This window comes from Vombatus ursinus, unplaced genomic scaffold (genome assembly GCF_900497805.2).
Source record: "Vombatus ursinus unplaced genomic scaffold, bare-nosed wombat genome assembly UNPS02011767.1, whole genome shotgun sequence".
In the NCBI taxonomy this organism is placed as follows: domain Eukaryota; kingdom Metazoa; phylum Chordata; class Mammalia; order Diprotodontia; family Vombatidae; genus Vombatus; species Vombatus ursinus.
The window spans coordinates 3,539,004-3,561,150 of NW_020951545.1; the positions used below are offsets into that span (position 1 = coordinate 3,539,004).

The 22,147-nt window shown below is 34.8% G+C and overlaps 1 protein-coding gene across 3 annotated transcripts in view; it reads left to right on the forward strand.

Moving 5' to 3' along the window:
- Nucleotides 1-22,147, forward strand: part of RUNX1T1 (RUNX1 translocation partner 1) — a 176,136-nt gene that overhangs the window by 135,290 nt on the left and 18,699 nt on the right. For all 3 annotated transcript variants that reach the window (XM_027856963.1, XM_027856964.1, XM_027856965.1), the window contains 3 exons: nucleotides 6,559-6,644; nucleotides 7,311-7,521; nucleotides 17,925-17,993. In XM_027856963.1, coding sequence (XP_027712764.1) covers nucleotides 6,559-6,644; nucleotides 7,311-7,521; nucleotides 17,925-17,993 — 366 coding nt within the window. The remainder of the gene's footprint in view (nucleotides 1-6,558; nucleotides 6,645-7,310; nucleotides 7,522-17,924; nucleotides 17,994-22,147) is intronic.

Consider the following 22,147-nt stretch of genomic DNA (forward strand, 5'->3'; position numbering starts at 1 on the left):
CATGTACTAAAGGTGACTTACTCTCCCAAGGCAAGTAGTTACCGGGTTTTTTTCTGGAGGCAGGAGATGAATAATGGGAATTTAGTAGGGAGGCCCATGAAGTAGCAGGAAATGGAGCCATTGTCGGAATGTGAAACTAGAACATTGGCTCTAGCACAGCATGAGAATTTCGTTAGCCAGTACCCAAGCATTTAGTAGTCATTGTCAGTATCGCTCAGGGTTAATATTGGAGGCAAGGTCCGAGGATGAAAGTGGAAGAAGTAGGTTTTTAACCAGATTAAGAGCTTCTAGGTAGCAGCAGCAAAACCCAGTTGAGAGTAGACTTGTAATATGCTCCCTAGAATTAGCAATAAAGGACAGTCATCTTTTCCTTCTATGCAGACTTCAATCCAAAGTCAGGCATAGGGTTTAGGGGTATGGCTAGAGTTGGCAGAGATTTTTGCCTACTTCAGTCCATACATTAAAAGACTGTCTAAACCTATACTTTTTACTTTCTCCAAAGCCAAACCTTGTAGTGTTTCTTTTGGTACCATCTCTAGGTAGGCATAGTACTATCTTTACGAATCCTTCAAATAGTCAACAGTAGTTTCTCAATCTGGATGTGTTGACCCAAAAACCAATCTGAATATATCAGCATGGGATTTCCTTTTCCTAGTAAACCAGGCCATTTGTGGAAAGCTTGTTACCGTGAAGTACAGTTGCAAATACTTAAATAGGAGAAGAGTTACTACAAATTCTAAGATAAACAGAGGTTACTCATCTTGTGTAAGCTTCAAAATCACAGAATCAGTTTCACAGAATATATGAGAGTTGGAAAGCTTCCCAGTTGCCATTTAATCCAACTCATACCCCAGAGTAATCTCCACTTAAACATACCTAAAAAGTGTTCATTCAGCCTTTGCTTAAAGACTTCAAAGGAGAGGAACTTCATCCCCTCTCAAGACAACCCATTCCACATTTGTAAAATTCTGATTGTTAGGAAGTTGTTCTTGGAATGAAGTCAAAGTTTGCTGTTGGCTACTTCTACCTATTGCTCCTGGTTTGACCGTCTGGAGTGAGACAGAACAGTTGTAATGCCTTCTTCACATGGAAGGCTCTTTAAATCTGTGAAAATTCCTTCCTGCCCCTTCCCTGACCTGAGACAGTTTTCTCTTCTCTAGGCTAATTATGCCCACATACTTCATTCAATCTTCCCACCAACTTGTACTTAATAGCAACCCACATTTACAAAGTACCGTGTGCCAACTACTGAGCATACAACTACAGAGAATGAAATGGCTCCTACTTACCAGGATTATATCCTAATAGGGACTACAAATATATATATACATATATATATGAAAGAGATAGAACAGAATAAATATAAAGAAAATAAATGCAAAATAGTTTAAAAGGGAGAGCACTAGCTGTTGGGAAATAAAGAAGGCTTTATGTAGAACACGAGTTCTTAACCTTGGGTCCAGAAATTCACAAGGGATCTTTTAGATCTCTATTTCAATATGATTTTTTCCTTTGTAATCCTCTGAGTTTTATTTCCTGCTTTATTGGAATGGTTAGTTTTGTGTCTTCAGAATTTAATTCTCGAGCATCTTCCATCCTTTTTTGGTTGACTGCTTCACCTGTAGTGTTTGCAAGTAAAGGATCCTACATTTCTCTCCCCTGAAATCTGCTTTCCCCATTTCTGGGGAACATGTCAGACTGCGTCTAGATTTCCTTTCCAATCCTTCACAAATTCTTGGACGACATGGTCTCTTTGTCCCAGGGTTCCCATCATTTTTACCCCAGCAACCAGTTTTTCTCTGCTAGTGGGAACAAGATCCAAAACAGCATTTCCCATTCTTAGTTCCTTCGCATTTTGAAGGATAAGATTATTTTAAAAAGCAAGTCAGAAGTTCCTAGCTGCTCTGCTTTTGGCAGAGAGTGAGCTCCTGTACACATCTATATAATTGAAGTTACAAGCTCTCTATCTTGCCTCCCTGCCAGGTTGTGACCTGTTTCACAAACTCCTCATTTGTTTCCTTTTTCATAATCATTTGTTTTTCCTTCCACTGACCTTCATCCAGAGGCTCCCTGTCATGCTTCCCTTCTCTAATTCTTAGATTTCTTCATGAGTCTATCTTCTTACTATACTGTATGTATAGAGTAGCCCACTACTCTACCCACCTCATGTTTTTTTGTTTGTTTTGTTTTTCTTCCTTTCATGATCATTTTGAATAAGGTAAACCCACCCATTCAGGGCCATGATCTAGGTATGAGTTTAATACCATCAAGTCTCAATGATACTTATGAGGTCAGATTTACCTGACTTCATATGTTTCTTGCCTTAACTTAGGCACTTGTATATAGACATATGAAGGCACAGATTTTAACACTGCCGCCTTTCTTGGATTTTGTTCCTTATGAACTTCTGATTATTTCAGTTACTATTCTTTTTACTTTTGTGTACATACTTGCTATGGTATCTAAATTTGTGGTTACATACTTAAAAGTAGTGTTCTCCTTATCCTATCCTTCTTACTTTGAAGAAGTCCATTTATCATATTTGCCAAGGGACTTAGCAAATAACGTTCTTAACAGCCTTTGTTAGGTATGCTCCATCTTTGGGCCACTGATTAATCTGTCATCGCTATATGGTCCAAAAACTAAAATCCCATTCTTAGATAATACTTCCCAAATTAATATTTCTCCTTGGTATACCTTGCCTTCAGCACAGTGAGGAGAACATAACCCTTGTCCAAATGGTTTTTAGTTTCTTACCCAAGAGTTCATAATGGTTGACATTCCATTTTTAGATTCCTTCTAGTCATGTTATTTGTGGCCATATGAATCACCAGAAGTGAGTAGTTGTTATCTTTTGTAACAAGTCTTAGAAGGTTTTCTTTTATGTCCCAGATAGGATCCCTAGGAAGGGATTATTTTCATATATACATATATACATATCCCCTTTTCCTTTCTTTTTCACTCTAACATTCTTCTACTCCAACATAGGTCATGTCTCTCATTTGACCCATGCCACTTCAGATCCCTTTCCCCCACCCGTTGAAGATTTAATTCTGTTTGCTTTAAAAACACTCATTCTCCCTTACAGCCTTGAGAATGGAGAGCTATTCAAATGGTAGGTTTGGATGATGTCTGAATTTTAGGTAGCAAACACTATTTCATAATTAAATGCCACCATTTCCAATGCAAATGACATTTGAAGCTGCAACAAACTAATTGCTTATATGCAAGAAATAGTTACCTAGGCATGAATGATCCCTTTAGGAGCTATTTTTCTTTAAATTGGATTCTCAACACTTTTAATTATAATAGATCACTTTAAAAAATGTTGATCTGTGGACCTGAGTGCTTCTTTCAAAAAAGTCCTTGAAATCATTCAATGTAAAGTTGACTCTTAAAGAATGGAGCCAGTTACTCAGGCTGCCATTTTGAATGTACAGAAATTGACTTATTAGTAATCCTAGTTTGAGTATGAACTTCTGCCATGTTTTGTTTTTTTTTAAACAGGGAAGTGTTTTCATCATAATTGAGTTCCATAATAAAGCAATCCTAGTTTATAAAAGAAACTTATAGTTCTTTTAAGTTTATTAACCAATTTAGGTGCACCTAATTTTAAGACATTATTTTCTACCAAACATCTAAGCTACATTGAACTAAAATTTCCTATTCAGTGACTCTTTAAGATTGATTTTCCTCTGGTTCTTTCCATTTTAATAGTCATTTACAGATCAATAAGAGTGGCAATGTGTTCTGGAGTTTTGTACTCACTTCCACCACGTGAATAAATATAAACTTTTAAAGCATTGCAATTTTCCTCCCAGAGTATGCATTTTTATTTTCTTGTGACAGATGGTTACCATACATAAAAGGAGCCAAGTTAGACCTGTTGGTTCTTCCTTGGTTTGACAAGGCAAGTTTTTGGGCACAGAAATATTTCTCAAATGCTTATTACCAGCAGTTCAGATCAATTCAATGAAGTTACAAACAGCTTCTTACAGCTTGCTCGCTCGTGTCCCTCCAAATGTCAAGAACTCTTAGTAGTATTGATCTCGTCGAATTTTTGAAATTTTAAAAAGCTCTGCAAATATTTGTCCTTTAAAAGATATCTTAAAATTTCTCTCTCATGCAAGTTGCTTCTGTCACATTTACATCTCCAGCATTTTGCAGTTCTTTCTGCGATGACTAATTTTAACAGTAATGCTTTTTCCCCAAAAAAACACAGCCAACAAATAAGTCAACAAAAATTGCATATTTGCAAACATTTCAACTTGAAATAATCAAAACAAACAGAGTAATAGCTAAATACTTCTTTTTCTGTTATACATGTGCTAGTATTATGCAAATTAGCAAGAAATATTTTACCAGGTTACTTTTTTCTCAGTAGGCAACACTTTTTTTTAATTTAAAATATTGAAGATTTTTACTAATTTAATGGGAACCTCATAAAGGATTGTTTATATTACTCTTATGAAAGAGAATAAAAAGATAATTGTTTCATGTAATCATGTTTGTCACTTACAAATTTTCATGACCCTGGTTAGCCAAAAATATATATTGGGTTGCACGTACTTTGATTTGAGCAGAATGGAAATTAAATTGTGGTTCAACTTTTAGATTCAGAGACAGGCAGCCTTTGTTCTTGGAAATGTATCTTAAGCCTAAAAGTTGTGTCTCCAGGGCAGTTATGGAGACTATAACCACTGCCAATATGTAGGGGAAAGAGCTCTGGTTTTGAAGTTAGAGGATTTCAACAACAAATTACATGACTCTACCACTTGCTATCTTTGTAATACTGGACAAGTCACTACACTCTTTGGATTAAGAAACTGTCCATCCATTGATATTGCATCAGCCTTCCTACTCACACCTCATCAGTACCTTCGGTCTCTCTGATTGGGAGGATTGTAAGGCTGAGCAAAATCTTCATTTAAAGAAAATCCAGGCCGGCCAGCCCAGCTGCACTCTTTTGTACTGGGTTAATACTTTTCCTGCCCCACCCCCATTTTCAGCTTCTTTTTGTATGTTATCTTCCCACATTAGATTGTGTAGTAAGCTCGTTGAGGTGGGGCTATCCCCCAGCATTTAGCACAGTGCCGGACACGTAGTAGATCTTTCAAAAATATTTATTGACTGTCTGGCCTGACTTGAATTGTTTCATATGAAATTAGGAGGTTGATCTGTGTGATGTCTAAGATCCTTGACAGCTTTAATTTTGATCTAAAGTAGTTTCTTACTCAGAAAAACGCTACTCAAAAAGTAGCAAATCCAAAAGTAGGATTTAACTTTAAAGTATTTTAAACCTATAGGTTACGTGCATAGTCAAGTGTGTTGTTCCATAGTTTACAAAGTATGTTGAGCTTTTGTTCCTGTAAATGAAGCTATTGGGGGAACAATAACTTTCTAGATACTGCTGGAAAGAGTCTTATAGTGTATCCTTTGAGTAATATGCATATTTTATGATGAACATCTTAACTAGGTTCAATGGTGATTAATATTGTTGTTCAATGACAAAACATTTACTTCTTTCTAGAGCAATGATGATTTACTTCTAATGTGAAGTAAAATTGAGGTATAAATAAAATTCTTGAACTTTCAAAGGAGGATTTTTGTATTTCTTGGCTCAAATCTAATAAGACATTTTCAGTAATGATGATTGAGCTTTGGATATGTGCAATGTAGTTTTTCTTATTAGCCTAGATATCATGTCATGTCTTCTTCATAATAATATCAGTGTCCTGTAGAAATATGTTCTTATGGAAATATAAACTCATGTTTGTGTTTGTGTGCCAAAACTTACCCTATTGGTACAAATTCACATTCAAGTGGAAGTGGAAGCTTCCTGTTTGGGATATTTTAATGTATTAGAACTGATGTCCTGGTATCAGATAAGAAAAACATACCAAAGTGGGAATGCCTTTTGTTCTCTCTGTGACTTTTAAAAATTATCAGTCAAATTCTCAAAGCCTTTGTTTGTCATAAATATTTTTACTGATATCATGGTTTTGTTTGCCATTCTTATCTCAAGTTGACATAACTTTATGTTTTCCTCATTGGTAGGCTAATTTCAGAGTCTTCTGTTGATCTTCTGTTTAGTCTTGAGATATTGCTGTGTAAGGAAAGAATATTGACCTTGCAGTTAGGAAACCTGAATTCTCTAGTCCCAGCTCATCCAATAAATAGCAATATAGGCTAAATACCAAAACCACCTCTAACAGCAAAGGAAATAAAGGAAATTTAAATTTAGGTGGAAGAACTAACAGGTCATGACTGGGTTATATAACTTATTTGCGACTTAGTTTCCTTATCTTTGAAGGGAGAAGATTGAACTGGATGACCTTTAAGGTTTTCTACATCTCCAGTATTCTATCGATTCTGTGAATGGCTTTTAATGTGTTTCTGTTTTCAGGCAGGGCTAATGGGTTGACCCATTCACTGATAAGCACATCTGTTTGCAAATGAACTAGCTTATGTACATATGCTGTAACATATATCTGCATCCATATGGAGAATGTAATGAGTGCTTTGGGAGTAAATAGATACTCTTTTCTCCTTTTGTAGGGTTGCATGGCTCACGTCAAGAAGAAATGATTGATCACAGACTAACAGACAGAGAATGGGCAGAAGAATGGAAACACCTTGACCATGTAAAGATATTAACAAATGCTTATGTCAAAAATTTCTTGTTTAAGGTTAAATCTAATAAAAAAATACTAGTTTTAGTACTTTACTCCTTCTGTTCCTAAGACAATAACACAAAGTGAGGGCATGTTCTAAGTAGAATTCAGAACTGGATGAATTTGGATTCTGGAAAGGGACAACTCTGCACGTAAACTTAAGTCTTCAAAACCAGTTAAATCAGGGATTCTTCTCTTTTTGTGTTTCATGAATGCCTTTGTCAGTTTGGTAAAGCCTCAGAGCCCTTTCTCAGAATATGTTTTTAAATGCATAAAATAAAATTCATAGGATTACGTAGAAAACAAGATTATTGTGAAACAGTTAACAAAATTTTTTTTTAAACTCAAGTACATGGATCCCAGGTTAAGAACCACTAAATTAAATGAACTGTTACTCTATATATTTAATTGTCTTTCAGACTTTATAGGGGCATCAGCTGGGGGAAACCTTAAGTGAAGTTTTTCTTCATTGTCTCACTTCTCTACTTGCCCTCAAAGTCAACATGCCATGATTCTTAAGTTGACTATGAATTACAAGCCAGAACACCAAATAAATAAATAAATAAAGTGCTTCATGATCATGTCGTATACTTTACCTTCTTATCCATATATTTACTTGTGTTTTCTCCCTAATAGCTCTTAAACTGTATTATGGACATGGTAGAAAAAACAAGGCGATCTCTCACTGTGCTACGGCGATGTCAGGAAGCAGACAGGGAGGAGCTCAATTACTGGATCCGTCGATATAGTGATGCGGAAGACTTAAAGAAAGGTGGTGGTGGCAGCAGCAGCAGCAGCAGCCACTCCAGGCAGCAGAGTCCTGTCAATCCAGATCCAGTTCCACTAGGTATGGCCACTTCCAAAAGCATAGCTTTAACTTTTTCATGAGAAATAATAAAGCAACTTAAAAAAAACACATGAAATTCAAAAGCAATTGGAAATTTTGCAGATTTTTATGTTGTTCTTGTATTCTAGGGAGGGTAGGTTAAGTCACATAAGCCTCCTTTTGCATGCAAAAACATGGTCCTCAAAGCTGCCCAATAAACATACAGCACAAATATAACAAGAAAATGGATGTCCTGGTTTCTAATTCTGAGCCTTTTCTTCAAGACATCTCTGACTTGCTGCTGTATTTTGTATTTAAAGTCACCTTAAAAATGGAAGAGACCCCTTCTTCTCCCCCAAAGTTATATAACTGGCTTAATGCTATTTGACAGATTAGCAACAGAGATAAAATAGCTATGGCATTCTCTTTGGGCTAAGAATAAAATGCTTCAGCTGTGATCTGTTAGTACTAACTATAAAATTTACAGCTATATTAAAAATGAAATTTTAAAATGTTTATAATTGAGTAAAGCTACAGGAAACAAAGTATGCTCTCATAGGTTGCAAAAAAAAAAGTTCTGTGAGCCTGCTAACAGTTTTTACAAGGATGCATATTTTTACCTTATTAATAATGAAGTGATTTTTGTTGTTGTTCTTGTTATTTTGTTTTGTTGAAGGATTTCTTTTATTTGGATTGGTGTGGGGAAATCCCTACCTTCTGTATTTTCATTTGCCTTCTGTATTTTCATTTGCTTAGGGCACTCAGACTTGCCCATGATCATTTAGCTAACATATATTAGAGGCAGCATGTGAATCCAAGTCTTACTGACTCCCCCTACTTCATGTAGAATGTGGCCCATTGTCTCGGGCTTCTCAGTTTTTTCAGCTAGTTGTCTGTGTTATTGGTTAGCTAGTGGTATCAGTATTAGTTAGCTGAGGTTAAGGGTCCAGTCAATGAACTGACTTATGCAAGGACCAAATCCCCACCCTTGATCTCATTATCACTTTACTGTGATCAACTACCTTAAATGGTATAAATACAGCTAACAGTGACGAAAGTTGATTACCTGAAGAAATGCATTCTTTGTTAGAGATCAGATTTTTGCGATTTTGCCAACATTACTTTGTTTGTAAAAGTTATGATTTATTTCACTTAATGACCCTGCAAACAGAACTGCTCAAAGTTTATGAATTTAATATAATTAATGAACAAAAAGTATATTCTGAGTCTGTATAATCTTGAACTTTGTTTCAAAGGCAAATGTGTGACATCTCTGTTGATGAGAAACAGGTAAAACTTGACATGAACCAAGATCAAATGAAATGAGAACATTTAGGGTGGTAATATTAAATTAGTGATAACTTTTCCTTACTCCTCTTTGGTGAGAGAAAATTGAATAAGACAAAGCCCAGGCCAAATTTTCAGCCATTTAGTAAGCTTAGACAATATGGTAAGATATTTGTGATTATCACAACCAAATATATAGGCTTGGGATTATTGGGATAGATATTTTCTTATATCCAGAGTAATTTAGCAACTTTCAGATTTCGCTTTTGAAAATGGCTTGAGCTAAAAGAAAATGTTAAGGGAAAAATATCATGACAAAAGTTTGTGTGCATTTTTGTCTCCTGACTTTATGAATAACCTATGACATATTTGCAATTGTGGTGCCTGGAGTATGCCATGTTTTCTGAGTTATAGACTATGGTGCAGTAGAGATGTAGGGAATTTAATTTTATCCAACTTCTATTACTTTGATTTCATATGCATATTTTAGTAACTGCATAATAGAAGAAAATTTTGAGTTGGTTGGTTTTTAATTTCTGATAGCAGTGAAATTTTCAGGCTAGCAAGGCAAAATGGATGTGGCTTAACTGGTATTTTGGTATTTAAATATGAGCAGGAGGTAAAGTATTCCATAGCAATTAAAATTTTAACAGAAAGGGACTGAGAAACTTTTAAAAATTGTATAATTTTGAAATAGGCTTCATTAAGAGGATTGTGTTAAAAAACAAGAACCCAGTTTGCTATTATTTAAGGGGATGTTGCCACTTTTGGAAGTCTATTGGGAAGTCAGATAATTTAATAGTTCCAGAGTTTTAAGGATTGGCATCTTAACACAGAGGCCCAATGGTTGACTTTTGACATACGTCAGTAGTGGATTAGGTCATATTTGTGTTTGTAATAAGATAAACAGATCTCATTGGCCTATAAATAATCCCAACTCTTCTCCCCCTGCCCCAACAAAAAAAAATTGTTTTCTCTTTTCAGAAGTGTGTACTACAGTTATATAAAGGATGCACATGATTCTTTCAGACAGTTTTCCCAGTGCCTAGGCTTTTGATTGCAGGTTATGGAACTTAGGAAGCTGCATTAATGTTTTAACCCATCAGAATACTATTAAAATGAGATTCAAAACATTGCTTTATTTCTATCATAATGTGGAAGTACCAGGGATGTCATTGTATCAACATCCAAACACTATATTATTTTTGTTAAAGATAACAGAATTTGACTCAGCATGACCAGCACATAAGAGATTGAGCTCATCACTACTCTAGTGTAGTCAATGTTTTTAGCCATTTTGGGAATGGCAAAAGTAACATGATTAATCTATTAATTTAATCTTTAAAAATATGATTTTGTCCCCAGAGTGATTAAAGAGTTATAGCTGAGAAGTGGATGAAGATTCATCATTCAAATAGCTTTTTTGCTACCACTATAAATAATAGTAAATTTCATTTGTAATGACATTTCTGTCCTTAAAGTCATTTCTAGGTTATCTTGGGGAATTTTGAAATGTTTGCTTTTTAATGTCTATTTACCGAGTTTCTGATACATATATGAAAATAACAAAATCAAACCAAAAAAACTGAAAGAAACCATACCTTGTAAAATAGGCAGGGAAGTACAAGATGATGCTCATTAAAAAAAATAACTTCCTTATGAATTTATGATGGTTTGTAGGTATTTATTTGCTAGCTCATTCACTTGTCTTGGAGAACAAGTTTATGAGACAGTTGCTGATAGCTTTTTAGCTTTGATAAAATGATAAATTTGATATTTGAGCAGAATAAATTCCTTTTCCAGAGCACTATCTGACTATATGTGATTAATACTAGTCAAGTACAATGAAATGACACATATTTGACTTCAAAGCAACATATATCGTAATTATCATGTGTGGATTTTCAAAAATTTTGGAAGCCCTTGCCTGTTGAAGCAAACCATATATTTTTCCTCAACTTCTATCCTGTCTTCCTACACTCTCCAGCTCACATTCAGTCGTTCTTTTTGCCTTTTTAGATATTTCTCCCTTCAATGGCCTGAGCCATTCTTTTCCTCTTAGCTGAATGTCTTACTACTTTTGACTATTCTGGGATCTTTGTGAGAGTTTCATACCCTTCTCAGTCATCCTTTTTTTCTCTGAAGTCCTAAAGTGTCACAGAGCAGGCATCAGGACAATTGGAATAAGAATAGAACTATGTCTATGGTCATTTTAACAATGAAGTTGCAGAGGTTGAAGCTGATTGAAGCTAAAGGTTGATGAATACATCACACCTTGTATATCCAGAAATATATGAGGGTGGTAATGTTAGGTACCATTCGATTTTTCAAAATAACTTAATTTTGATTTGGAGAGGGCTGAATCTTTGTTAGGAAAAGTGGCATACAAAAATCCCCACCCAGACCCCAAAATAGCCCATCATGAAAGTTTAGGAACTTGTTAAAAAATTAGGAAATCATGCAAGCTGATTGAATCCTTTGGTTTGATGGATTGTCGTTAGAAAACATTGGTTTTAAAAAACATAGTAACTTGAAACATTTCTCTTATAAAACTGAAGAGTTATTCCTCAAAGAAGAGTTAGCCCTACTTAGGAACTGATCATTCTCCTTGTTTTTACTTTCTCAAGAAAGGAACAATCAATTGCAGTGCTATTTGCTGCTTGTAGAGATGTTATTTTGGCTCTAACTCGTCTAAAGATAATGTTCATTGCTTAAGAGAATGATTACTATGCATTATGTCATAAGCATGTGTTCCATTGGCAACCAAGATGCAGAAATTGCGGTTATCGTTATGCACTTTCATCTGGAAAATATTTCCAAAGAGTCATTCATAGGTAGGCATTATCCTTTTTCAATAGGTGGAAAACTAGAGAAGAGAAATGCTCATCTAACAAATATGGAAAAAGACTGACTTTTGTCAGTCTTTATCTAGAGCAGTGGTTCTCAAACTTTGTGGTCTCAGGACCTTTTTACTGAGGATTTTCTCCTCCCCCAAAGAATTTTTGTTTATGGGGGGTTATATATTTACCATATTAGAAATTAAAATCCTACTATTATTACAAAAATAGTTTTATCCTCATGGGTCCCTGAAAGAGTCTTGGGGATTCCCAGGGGGTCACCATACCACACTTTGAGAACTACTGATCTAGAGATAGACCATTTTTCTCTCTAATTTCAGTAAATATTTATATCCTTGCTTTCTTAGTTTTTAGTGGTAGGTAGAAAAAAATCAAATTTTAGCCTAAATGTTGGCACTTAATTATTGATCCATTTTCATCACATCTCCCAAATGAATTTGGAAGGCCATTCAACAGATCTGATGAGGGTCTTCTTTTGCTTGCATGTTGTGAGGAGGAAGCATTAGTTAAATATGTATTTTCCCCATCATACTTTCAAATTCCTTACTTTTGAAGAGTCATTCATTGCTAGGTTTATTAATAGGTAACTACTGGATTGGGCTGGTTTTTCTTAAAATGAGTGTTCAGTTTTCTAAATTGATTAGCTTTGTAAATGTCATTCTCCATAGCAATTAAAAGTGAAATCACGAAACCATTCCTGTCTTTTGATGGCTTTTGTAATAGACCTCATCATGATCACAGCCTCATTCTGTCCACTGCAGGATGAAGGCCCTGCCTAGGTGCTGCCAAGCTTTGACCATTGCTGTCCTGGGCCATATGAGACCACATTGGTCCTTCAAAGGCTATCAGCTCATCCCTTCATGTTTATTGATGGCGGCCCTTGCTGTATCTATAATCCAATGGTCTCCATTCTGTCGTAAGTGTAGTCCATCTTCCATCTCTTTCATGCTTCATAGATTGCCCTTTCATCTTTTTTTCATGGTCCCCATGGCATTTTTTTTCCTCATGGATTTGGTGTCCTCTGTCCATAGCTGTGTGTGTGTGAGAGAGTGTGTGTATGTGTGTTTGTATTTGTGTGTTCTTCAGGAAATTCCAAACATTTAATTTAGTTCAGTAAACAATTATTAATTCGCTTCAAAGTAAAAAACATTGTGCTAGGTGCTTGTGGGTGGAAATACAAGCTTAGAAAAGATTTTGTCCATCTTCTCGTGGAATTTACAAGTCTAGCAGAAATATGTATTTTCTCTTTGAGAATTTTGGCCCAGTAGAATGATAAAATTTTGAAAGTTTTCAAATTATTATTTTTTAATCCTTTAGCTATCAATATTGCTTTTTTGTTCTTAATTGCTTGCTTTAAAAATATTTATTCCTTTTGTTACTACATCTATTATTTTAGGGTTAACTCACTTTGCATGCCCCAGAACTGTACCTCCCTCATAAAAAGGAGAAATTGATAAACAAGAACAACTGATGCAGTTTTCTTATCTGACATTATATACAATAGTATTCCCCATATGGTTTCTGTGACCAAAGTTTTGATAGCTCTCTTTTTAAACAGCTCTTAATTTTCTTTTAAATTTATAGAAACAGTTTCAAACTTTAACATCACCTTTTACAGTGGTGATATGTAATGATAAGATCAATACTAGCATCATAAGCTTTCAGTTTGATAGAGAAAAGTCACCTATCAAAGTTGTGTATGATTTAACTGAATAGAGTGATTAAACTCATGTAATAATATGGTACTTTAGTACGGCCAATTGTGTTCTGTGTGTGTAAACTTCATAGCTAAGTGTCCATTATTGGTCATAGTTGCCTATCATTGCTACTTCACCCTAATCATTTGTTGTTGATGACTTATCACCATTGGGGGGAGATGGATTAAACATCTGGGGATGGGGAAAGAGTGGATTAAGCACATTAAAATGATGTTGAATGAACCTAGCAACATGATTAATTATACTTAAGTTTCTTTTGTTCCCAAAGTTTGGGAATGAAGTTAGGGTTCAAAAGTCCACGTTTAACAAAGCTCCTTAATGCTTGTGATGAATTTTACATGAGAAATAAATTGATAAGAGTCCTGTTAATAGAGATACTCTATACCAATTTACTAATCATTGATGAATGTTAGGCAGTTCCCTACCATGTCTGCAGGTATATTTATTCAAGAATAAAACCTTTTAGAAGATATCAGTTTTCTTTTTCTATCACTAATTTTAGAATAATTCTACATTTTACACCAGTCAAGGTTTTCTAGGTAACTAATTTAAAAAACCCTTTTTCAAAATCTGGCTGATGTCTTCACATAGTTGATGATGGTCTCTTTATGTTATTAGTGAGAATCTAAAACAGTAAAGAGCTAATGTGTATGATCTATCATGAAAAGTAAAAATGTCTAACTTAAGGCTTTATGTGATTGGAAAGCAGGGGGTTTTTTTTTGTGTGTTTTAATCAGTTCAAAATCATCCTGTATGTGAACACACTTGATTGTGCTGCTTAAATCTGCAAAAGAAGAAATAAGCTCCTTATTAAAACCTTTTTTTTCCTCTTAGACCCAGATGGGTATATTATAATAATATTTGTCAAGATGTGATAAAGCAGATTTCTGGAGTCTGAAGTATAAGTACTTCCATTTTTTCCCTCTGCTATGGGTAGCATCTGTTAGCTAATCAAAGACCTTTAAATCAGGTTTGGAGTAGATGTTTATAACCATGTCCTTTTTGCTAAATATATTCCCACCTCCATTTTGAATTAAAAAAAATATTTTGCAAAATTATTCAGTATGAATAGTGCTCATTTTTTCATGGACTGACTTGATATTTCCTTCATATTTCTCAGTTAGGGAGATTTGCATTGTGTTTGTACCTGGCAGTATATAATTGAGGAATTTGGGGGAGTGGGTTGAGCTATTATAGCCAGTGGATTGAGGTATTGTCTAACATGTCTTTATTTATATACAACTTTTTAAAACGTTCTGATTAAAATATTTCATTCTATAATGAAAGATATTTAAGCACCGAAACTGTATTCATAGTGTTTGAGAATACAATCTGTTGCCTCAGGGAAACCAGAATTTTACTACTGAGTCAACAAACTTAATGGAACTTTGGACATCAGCTCATGCCCCCAGTTTGTCATTATTCAGGGAGTGGAAAATTATGAAGACAATTTTTCTGTAATGTAATTTAATTCTGTTTGAACAAATACTTCTGAAATCCAGCTTGATGTAGTAGTGTCAGGAAACAATAGAGTTCAAATCCCGCTTCTTACATTTACCACTTGTGTGATCTTGAGCAAGTACTTAACCTTTTCAAACCTTATTTTCTTTATCTGCAAGACGGGGATTGAAAAAAAAATTTATAGATTTGTAGTGAGGATTAGATGGGATCATGTTTGTAAGTCATTTTTCACACCACAAAGTGCTCTATAAGTAAAGGCTGTCAAATACTAAGTACTTAAGTGCTTTTTCATTCCTTAGTATCATCATCATCATCATCATCATCATCATCATCATCATCACCATCATCATCCATATGTTCCTATGCAAGGGTATGCCTTCCTTTATTAGCAATTGCAACTCTTTCATGTCTTCATAGATGTGAAAAAATCCATCACTTGATGGCCAGTGTTCTGGTGAGGGGCCTCACTGAACTTAGCGAGGTTGATTCTTATATGTCAGAGAAAACAGTCTCTCATCATGTTTGCTCTTCTTTGACCCAGTCTTCAAGAGCTTATGGTCCGCCCCTCCAATACCATGGGAGGATTAGAAGTAGGATTAAAAACAACAACAACAAAATATAAATTAAACTGGGCAACTTGCTTTGTTCTATATATTCTATCACATTGTGAATAGTAGTACTGTTTTTCCTGCCTAGGATTTTTCACTTGTGGTCTTGCTAGATAATTACATTTCAAATGCCAAGTTCACTCATGTTTTAATTAGTGGCTCTTTAATTAATATGCCTATTAAGACAGTGATGACTTTATGGTTGCCTCATTTCCTTAACCCAGTCAGTAAAAGTACTAACCTGCTGTTGTGAGGCCTTCAAGCTTAATATATGTTTACTTTCATTTAGAAATATTTTTTTCATTCTCTTCCAATTTTTCAAATGTCCCATTTTGCCTAAAATGTTTATTAACATTTCTTGCCATAATACATTTGCCCTTAAATTCTTCCGTAAGTGCTATCTGTACTCTTAAGGAGTAATTCTTTCGGTATATTAATGAATTGTGGCTAACTAGTTGTGACTCTTCATGTCTTTTTCTGTGGTCTTTTAATAAAAATTGAAATACTTTGGTAGACCTTTTGTTGAGTGTAATCACATTCCCTTTAACATATTCAAGAGACTGTGAATATTACTCTTTCTTTCAGGAATACTAAGTCCTTATTTTTGTTGAGTACCTACTAAACAGGATGTTTCAATCTGTACCATCACCATCATCCATGTGTTTTGAATTGTAAAATAGCCCTCAAAATGTATAGGAAAGTTTAAGATGGCCTATTGATTTTCTAGTTGTAACATAAATATCTTAGATTTCCAGTTTTCAAAATATCAAAATGCAGTGAAATGTATTTGACAGTAAAATTATGCTGAATAAGATTATTTCAGTGCCTTAGTCATTGTCACAAAAAAGAGTTGTAGTATCTCAAAGCTAAAAAGGACCAAAAAGATCATTTTGTACAACAAACACTGTGAGCCGTAGAAGAAAGAGGTAATATGGTATACTGGAGAGAGTGCTAGCTCTGGAATCAAAGGACCTGGGTCTGCATTCTCCCCCTGGCACTTTCTAGCTGAGGTGGACAGGCCATTTAATCTCATATACCCTTGATTTCTCCATCTGTAAAATGGGGGCCCTTGACGTCCATTCCACCTGTAACTCTTATAATCCTTTAACCCTTTATTAGGATATTGGGCCCTGTCTTGACTATAGTGTACCTTGGGAGATGGTGTTTTAATTAAGTTTACTGAGTAATAGACTTAAAATCAGAAGGGAACCTAAGGGATGATCTAAATGGACCTTGATAAGAACCTACACTACTGTGTACCTAACAAATGACCATCTATAGAGCCTCTTCTTTGAAGGCTCATCTTAATGTTTATCCAACTACCTGCTGACAATTTTTTTGTATTTTTGGATACTTATAATTGTTAGAAGGATTGTTTTTTCCCATAATGCCAAGTCTAAACTTTCTTATTTTAATTGATTTCCTGATATTGTTACGAAGAAAGCATTTTGTAAACCTTTAAACAAATATTCTGTGTGAGCCCTCTTTTTACTGTCATTTACTTTTCTCATGAAATGATAGTGCAGAAAATTTCCAATTGTTTGAATTTACTAGTGAGTTGGCTTCCAGATAAATGAGAGTTTAATGTATTCTTAATCAAAATTTTAAGTTTAAAGTGGCTTTTGTGCCAGCAAGGAATTTCTACTCGATGTATCAGGTGTGGAAGATGCTAGATTGAGCAAGCTATTCGGTTTATTTTAATTACAAAAAGGTACAATCCTTGTGTTTATTATCCACCACATTTCCTATCCTTGTGACTTTAGCAATTAGAATCTACCTTGAACTTTGTCATATGCTGACTCATTTTTCAATAAATTCCTCTCCCAGACCATCATAACCCAAGCCCAAGTTTTAATTTGAAATTCAATTCACTCTCCTTGAAAACTTATTTGAAATGACAGTGGTCAATTTTAATACTTGATAAGATTCACTTAAGTGTGAGAAGTAATGGGACATGGATTAATTCTCCCCACCCTCTCCTTTTTTTTTTCTCTTGAAGGCTATATGTTGAAAGTCGTAGCAAACTGACACCTTAGCTTATCTTTTGTTTTCTAGCAGAACATTTTCTTCCTCTTGAAAAAAAAATCATGCAATAAAATTTAGTTTCTTTAATAAGACAAATGAAAAACAAGGATTTTTTTTCCATACTGAAAAATCTCATCTCCCCTCCCCAACCCGCCCCCCCAAAAAAAACTTCTACCAAACTCTATATTGTACTTTAAATATAAATGTTAAGTAAAACTAGATAAACTTGAAACACATAGACCTTAGGACATATAGTGTCAATCTCTTCTATTTCAGATTTGATGGCTTGAGGCTTTTAAAAAAATTTTGCAGGTAAAATATTCTTTAAACAATTTTGTTGGGTATAAAGGAGCCAAGAAAATGGGCAGTTCTCTAAATCATGTACAATAACTTAACAATGCTTGTAATGTTTTCCCTCCCTCTCTTCTTCTCTTCCCCCCTTCCTCTCTGCCCCCTTCTTCTCCTAGAATCACATCGGGAATTCCTTCACAGGCCTGCTTCTGGATATGTGCCAGAGGAGATCTGGAAGAAAGCTGGTAAGAATTGTTTAAAAACATGAGCTTAGTGTTCTGACAGCTGTGTGCAGTTGTTAATGCACTGATGTGAAGAATGACAAGAAAGGACTCACTGCTAACAACAACAACAACTAAAAAAAAAAAAACTTATTTAATATTCTTAAACCAGGCCTGATTAGAACATGAAATAGTCTTTATTATAGCAACATCTGCTAGTGCCACTATAATTGAGGGGCTGTCAATATTTCCATTAGAAACCCCTATTTTCAGGGGGCTATAATGGTTTCAGGCTGAAGTGTGGCATACAGGGTCTCAGCTTGTGTGCAATTTTTCTTTCAGAAAAAAAATCTGGCTTTTTAAAAATGAAATTGCATACTTCAGCCCTCTCCGCCTTCCCCACAGCCTCCACATACACTTTTTTTAAAAAAAGAGAAAGGAAGAAAAAAATTCCCATCAATGCTATTTGACCCATTTGGATGATGGCTTAAAGAAATTTTTGGTTATGTTGAATTAAAATGATTTTAATTGCTAGGTCCTGACAGTGATTAAGAGTGGGGTGGGCTAAGGAGAGACTAATTTTTTTAAATGATAGAAGTTTCCATAATTTTTTTTATTGTAAATGCCTTTACTTTATACTCTGCGATAAATCCAAAGCCTTCCAAGCTATGTTCACTGACTAAAAAGCACAAGTAAAGGACTCTCAGATCTGACAGAATCTTAGTGGTCTGTCATGTCAGTACCATAACAGCTAAACAGACCATTGTACAAGGCCAAGTGAGGGGATACAGCACAACTGCTGAAGAAATTGAGAGGTGACAGGAGGAAAACTGCACTGTAACTAGAACCTGCTGTGGCTTTGAACTGTTGCAGCTTCAACATTAAAAATAGCTTTGCCTACCTGAGTTAGAGATCTGGGAAGTGCTACATTTACAGGTATTAGACAGGCCATGGTCTGGCAGCAATAATCATGGGGCAGGAGTCAAATGAGGCCCTTTTTTCCCTCTCCTATAAAAGATTGCTATTTTTGTTTTGATTTGACTCAGCTATGTTTGCAGTTCCATGCAACTGGCCGCCTCTCCTCTGGTCACTTAGACTTTGTCCATTGCATCTTCATGGATATTTGAAGATTTATCTGTTTTTCTAAGTGGCTGGTACTGAAATTAGGAATCTGATAGTATTCAAGGCTTTAGTAGCATGGATTGATATCTAAAAAGAAGATTCTTTTATCAGCAAGTCAAGGCAGTCTAGACAGCTGAATCTCTAGGTTAAATGTTTTGTATACACATAAACACACACATATACTCACTATATATATATATGCACATAGCTATGTATAAGTATATAAGTCTGAGAGTGAAAGACTTCTTTCTAGCATGTAGTTTTTTATCATTTCCTTTATAACACTTCTGCCAGTTCTCCTTTCTAGTTTTTATTTTCCGAGTGTACAATGTGACTATGAAGCTTCTATGTTATGAAATTGAGGACGCAAGTTGAAGGTGAAGGAAAAACCCCTGCAAACCTGGGTTCAGCCTCTGAATCTTAATATCATTGTGGCAAGTCATTTCACTTTGCTGAGCCTCAGTTCCTTCATCTGTGAAATGACAACGTTGTACTCAATGGCCTCTGAAGTCTCCAGGTCTAGAACTATGAAACTACGAGCTCTAGTTTACTGGGGTCTAGCAACAAACTGAACAGCATCCTGGCTTCTAAGTAACATTCCATCTGGATCCAGTAAGAAAGTTTAAGGAATATGTCAAGTTGTTTCTTTGGATCTCGAGAGTAGTGTTACTTACTCTCTGTATCGTAGGACCGGTGGGTTAGTTTCTGTTAGGATGTTTCTCTCCACATTTCCATGTGTAAATTAAGTTCTTGATATCTAGGGGGGAAAAAAACCCTAACAGTAAACTATTGTATAATTCTGTTTCCTTCTGTGCTATTTTCTACTCATGCCTTTGTTTGACCGCTGTTAAGTAAGTGAGAGCAGATTTTCTCAATGTACCACCTTTGTTAGAAAGTCAATTTGAGTAGCTATAGACAAAAGAAATCTACCTAAAGTGGTAAGCAATTGGAAGCAGATACAAATTCTGTACTTAAGATTTTCTACTTTTTCAGTACTTCTCCCATCTTGGACAGAACTGAACCTGACACATCCACTTTTACTTTCCCCTTTCTAGTTTCTCTTCTCTGAAGTCTCTTATGCATATAATTTTGGACTGGGAGGGAGGGGGGATGACAGGGCAGGTGATAGAAGAAGAAAAAAATACCTTGGTTCAATTTGTGTTGTTCATTTACGCGCCCCCCCCCCCCAAAGAAGGAAGGGTTGTATGTCACTGTTTTTAATTGTGGTGATGTGTTTAAAGTATGACTTTTATTAATCATTCAAATTAATTTTTATTCTTCTTAAAAGATAACCCAATCTTCCAGAATACAAAGAAAACTGAAGGAATTCTCATAGTTTGTGAATAAAATATAATTATAAGATGGTCTGTGACTACTAAAAATTCTAGATCATCTATTATTTAGTGGATTCCTTTCTTGGCAGGTTTCTAAACATACTTTAAGTGATAAAATGAATTCATAACACACTTGGCATATTCCACATTAGTGTATATGATATAAAAAGTGTGAACTCTCCTCTCATCAGGCATTTACCCATACTATTAAAGCCATTTCAACTTGTAGTGATGGAGGAATGTATATTTATATGCAAATATGTATATATTTATTTTTGCATTCTATATTGTTTGGGGAAAAATTGGAATGTTTCATTGTAAAACATAGAAAAACTCACTGTCAAACTTTTTGCGTGAAAAGTATTATGCCTTCCTTAAGTTTAGGTCAAAGTATAAATAATGGAAAGTATAAATAATGCCATTAAATCAAAAAGCTTTCATAAGGTATGAAGCAAATTTTCATTGAATTTGAATTCATAACCAGTATACTTCTCTTAACATAAAATTGTAATTACAAGAGATTTTATTATATACAGAGAGCACATCATACAATTTTTTGGAAATTGAAATTTTTACCTAATGCTGAGTGTTAGACCAATTTCTTCCCGACTTTATAAACAACCGTCCAAACCAAACCCCAGAATAAAAAGTCTTTATAAAATTTGAGGCATCTCAAAAGATGGTTATAAAATTGTGTCTTTATGTTTTCTTCTGTATATTTCTTTTCAAGTGATCAGAGAATTTTTGCAGTTGGTAATAAATATTCAAGCACCTTGCCAATGTCCTACCAATTCTCTTTGCTGATCTGTATATGCCTGTGGGACTAGAATAGGAATGCATAATTTAAATATAAATTGCCTGATTTGCATACACAATTAGTCAAGCTGCAGCTTTGATCGTAAGCAAAAATTATTGTCCTGTATTGCCACTTAGAATTTTAATTCACCTTGAATATTCAAAGTAAATTAGGCCTTGACTGTATAGTAGAAGAGTAGGACTTCCCTCAACCCTCATTCTCTCCCCCTTTTGCCTCCCCCCTTCTTTGTTCCTGCCATCCTATTCAATTGTGCTTGGATAATGAGTGGAGATGTGAAGAAATGCCTTCAGCTTTTTGGTAATGTTCAGGTTTTGCAAAATTTCCATTTTAAGAGCATATTTTTAAAAAAACCCATATAATTTTAACATACTTTAGTTAGAGTAAGTGCCCTTTCACTGTTCATACCTTTGGGTTTATGAAGTTTAGATAATATAATTTAAGGAATGCTGCTGTAAAAGAATGCAGGTTACAAGTGTCATGGCAACTGATTCCTAGGTGATGGTTTTTGATGATTTCAGAAGCTCTGAACTGCAGGTATGTCAAACAAAGCTCAAAAAACTAGGCAACCAGAGGAGTACTTGTAACTCTTACATTTTTAATCTACAGTAAAACATTTTTATTAGGAATCTATGTTTTTAATTAAACAGAACATTTAATTAAGGTGCTTTTTAAGTGGGTGAAACAATTAAGTGCAAACACTTGAATGAAACAAGTCATAATTAGTTTTAATAGAGTGTTAATTGGTGCTACGTTTGCCAAGTTAATAATTACTGCTTATTAAATTTTCAATTAATCATTGTCATTTTGCTTTGAATAAAGATGAAAATTAGATAAACTAATTCAGAGGGAGGATATTTTCCCTTGTTAATTAGAATAGTTAATTTTTTAAAAGGGAAATGACTTGT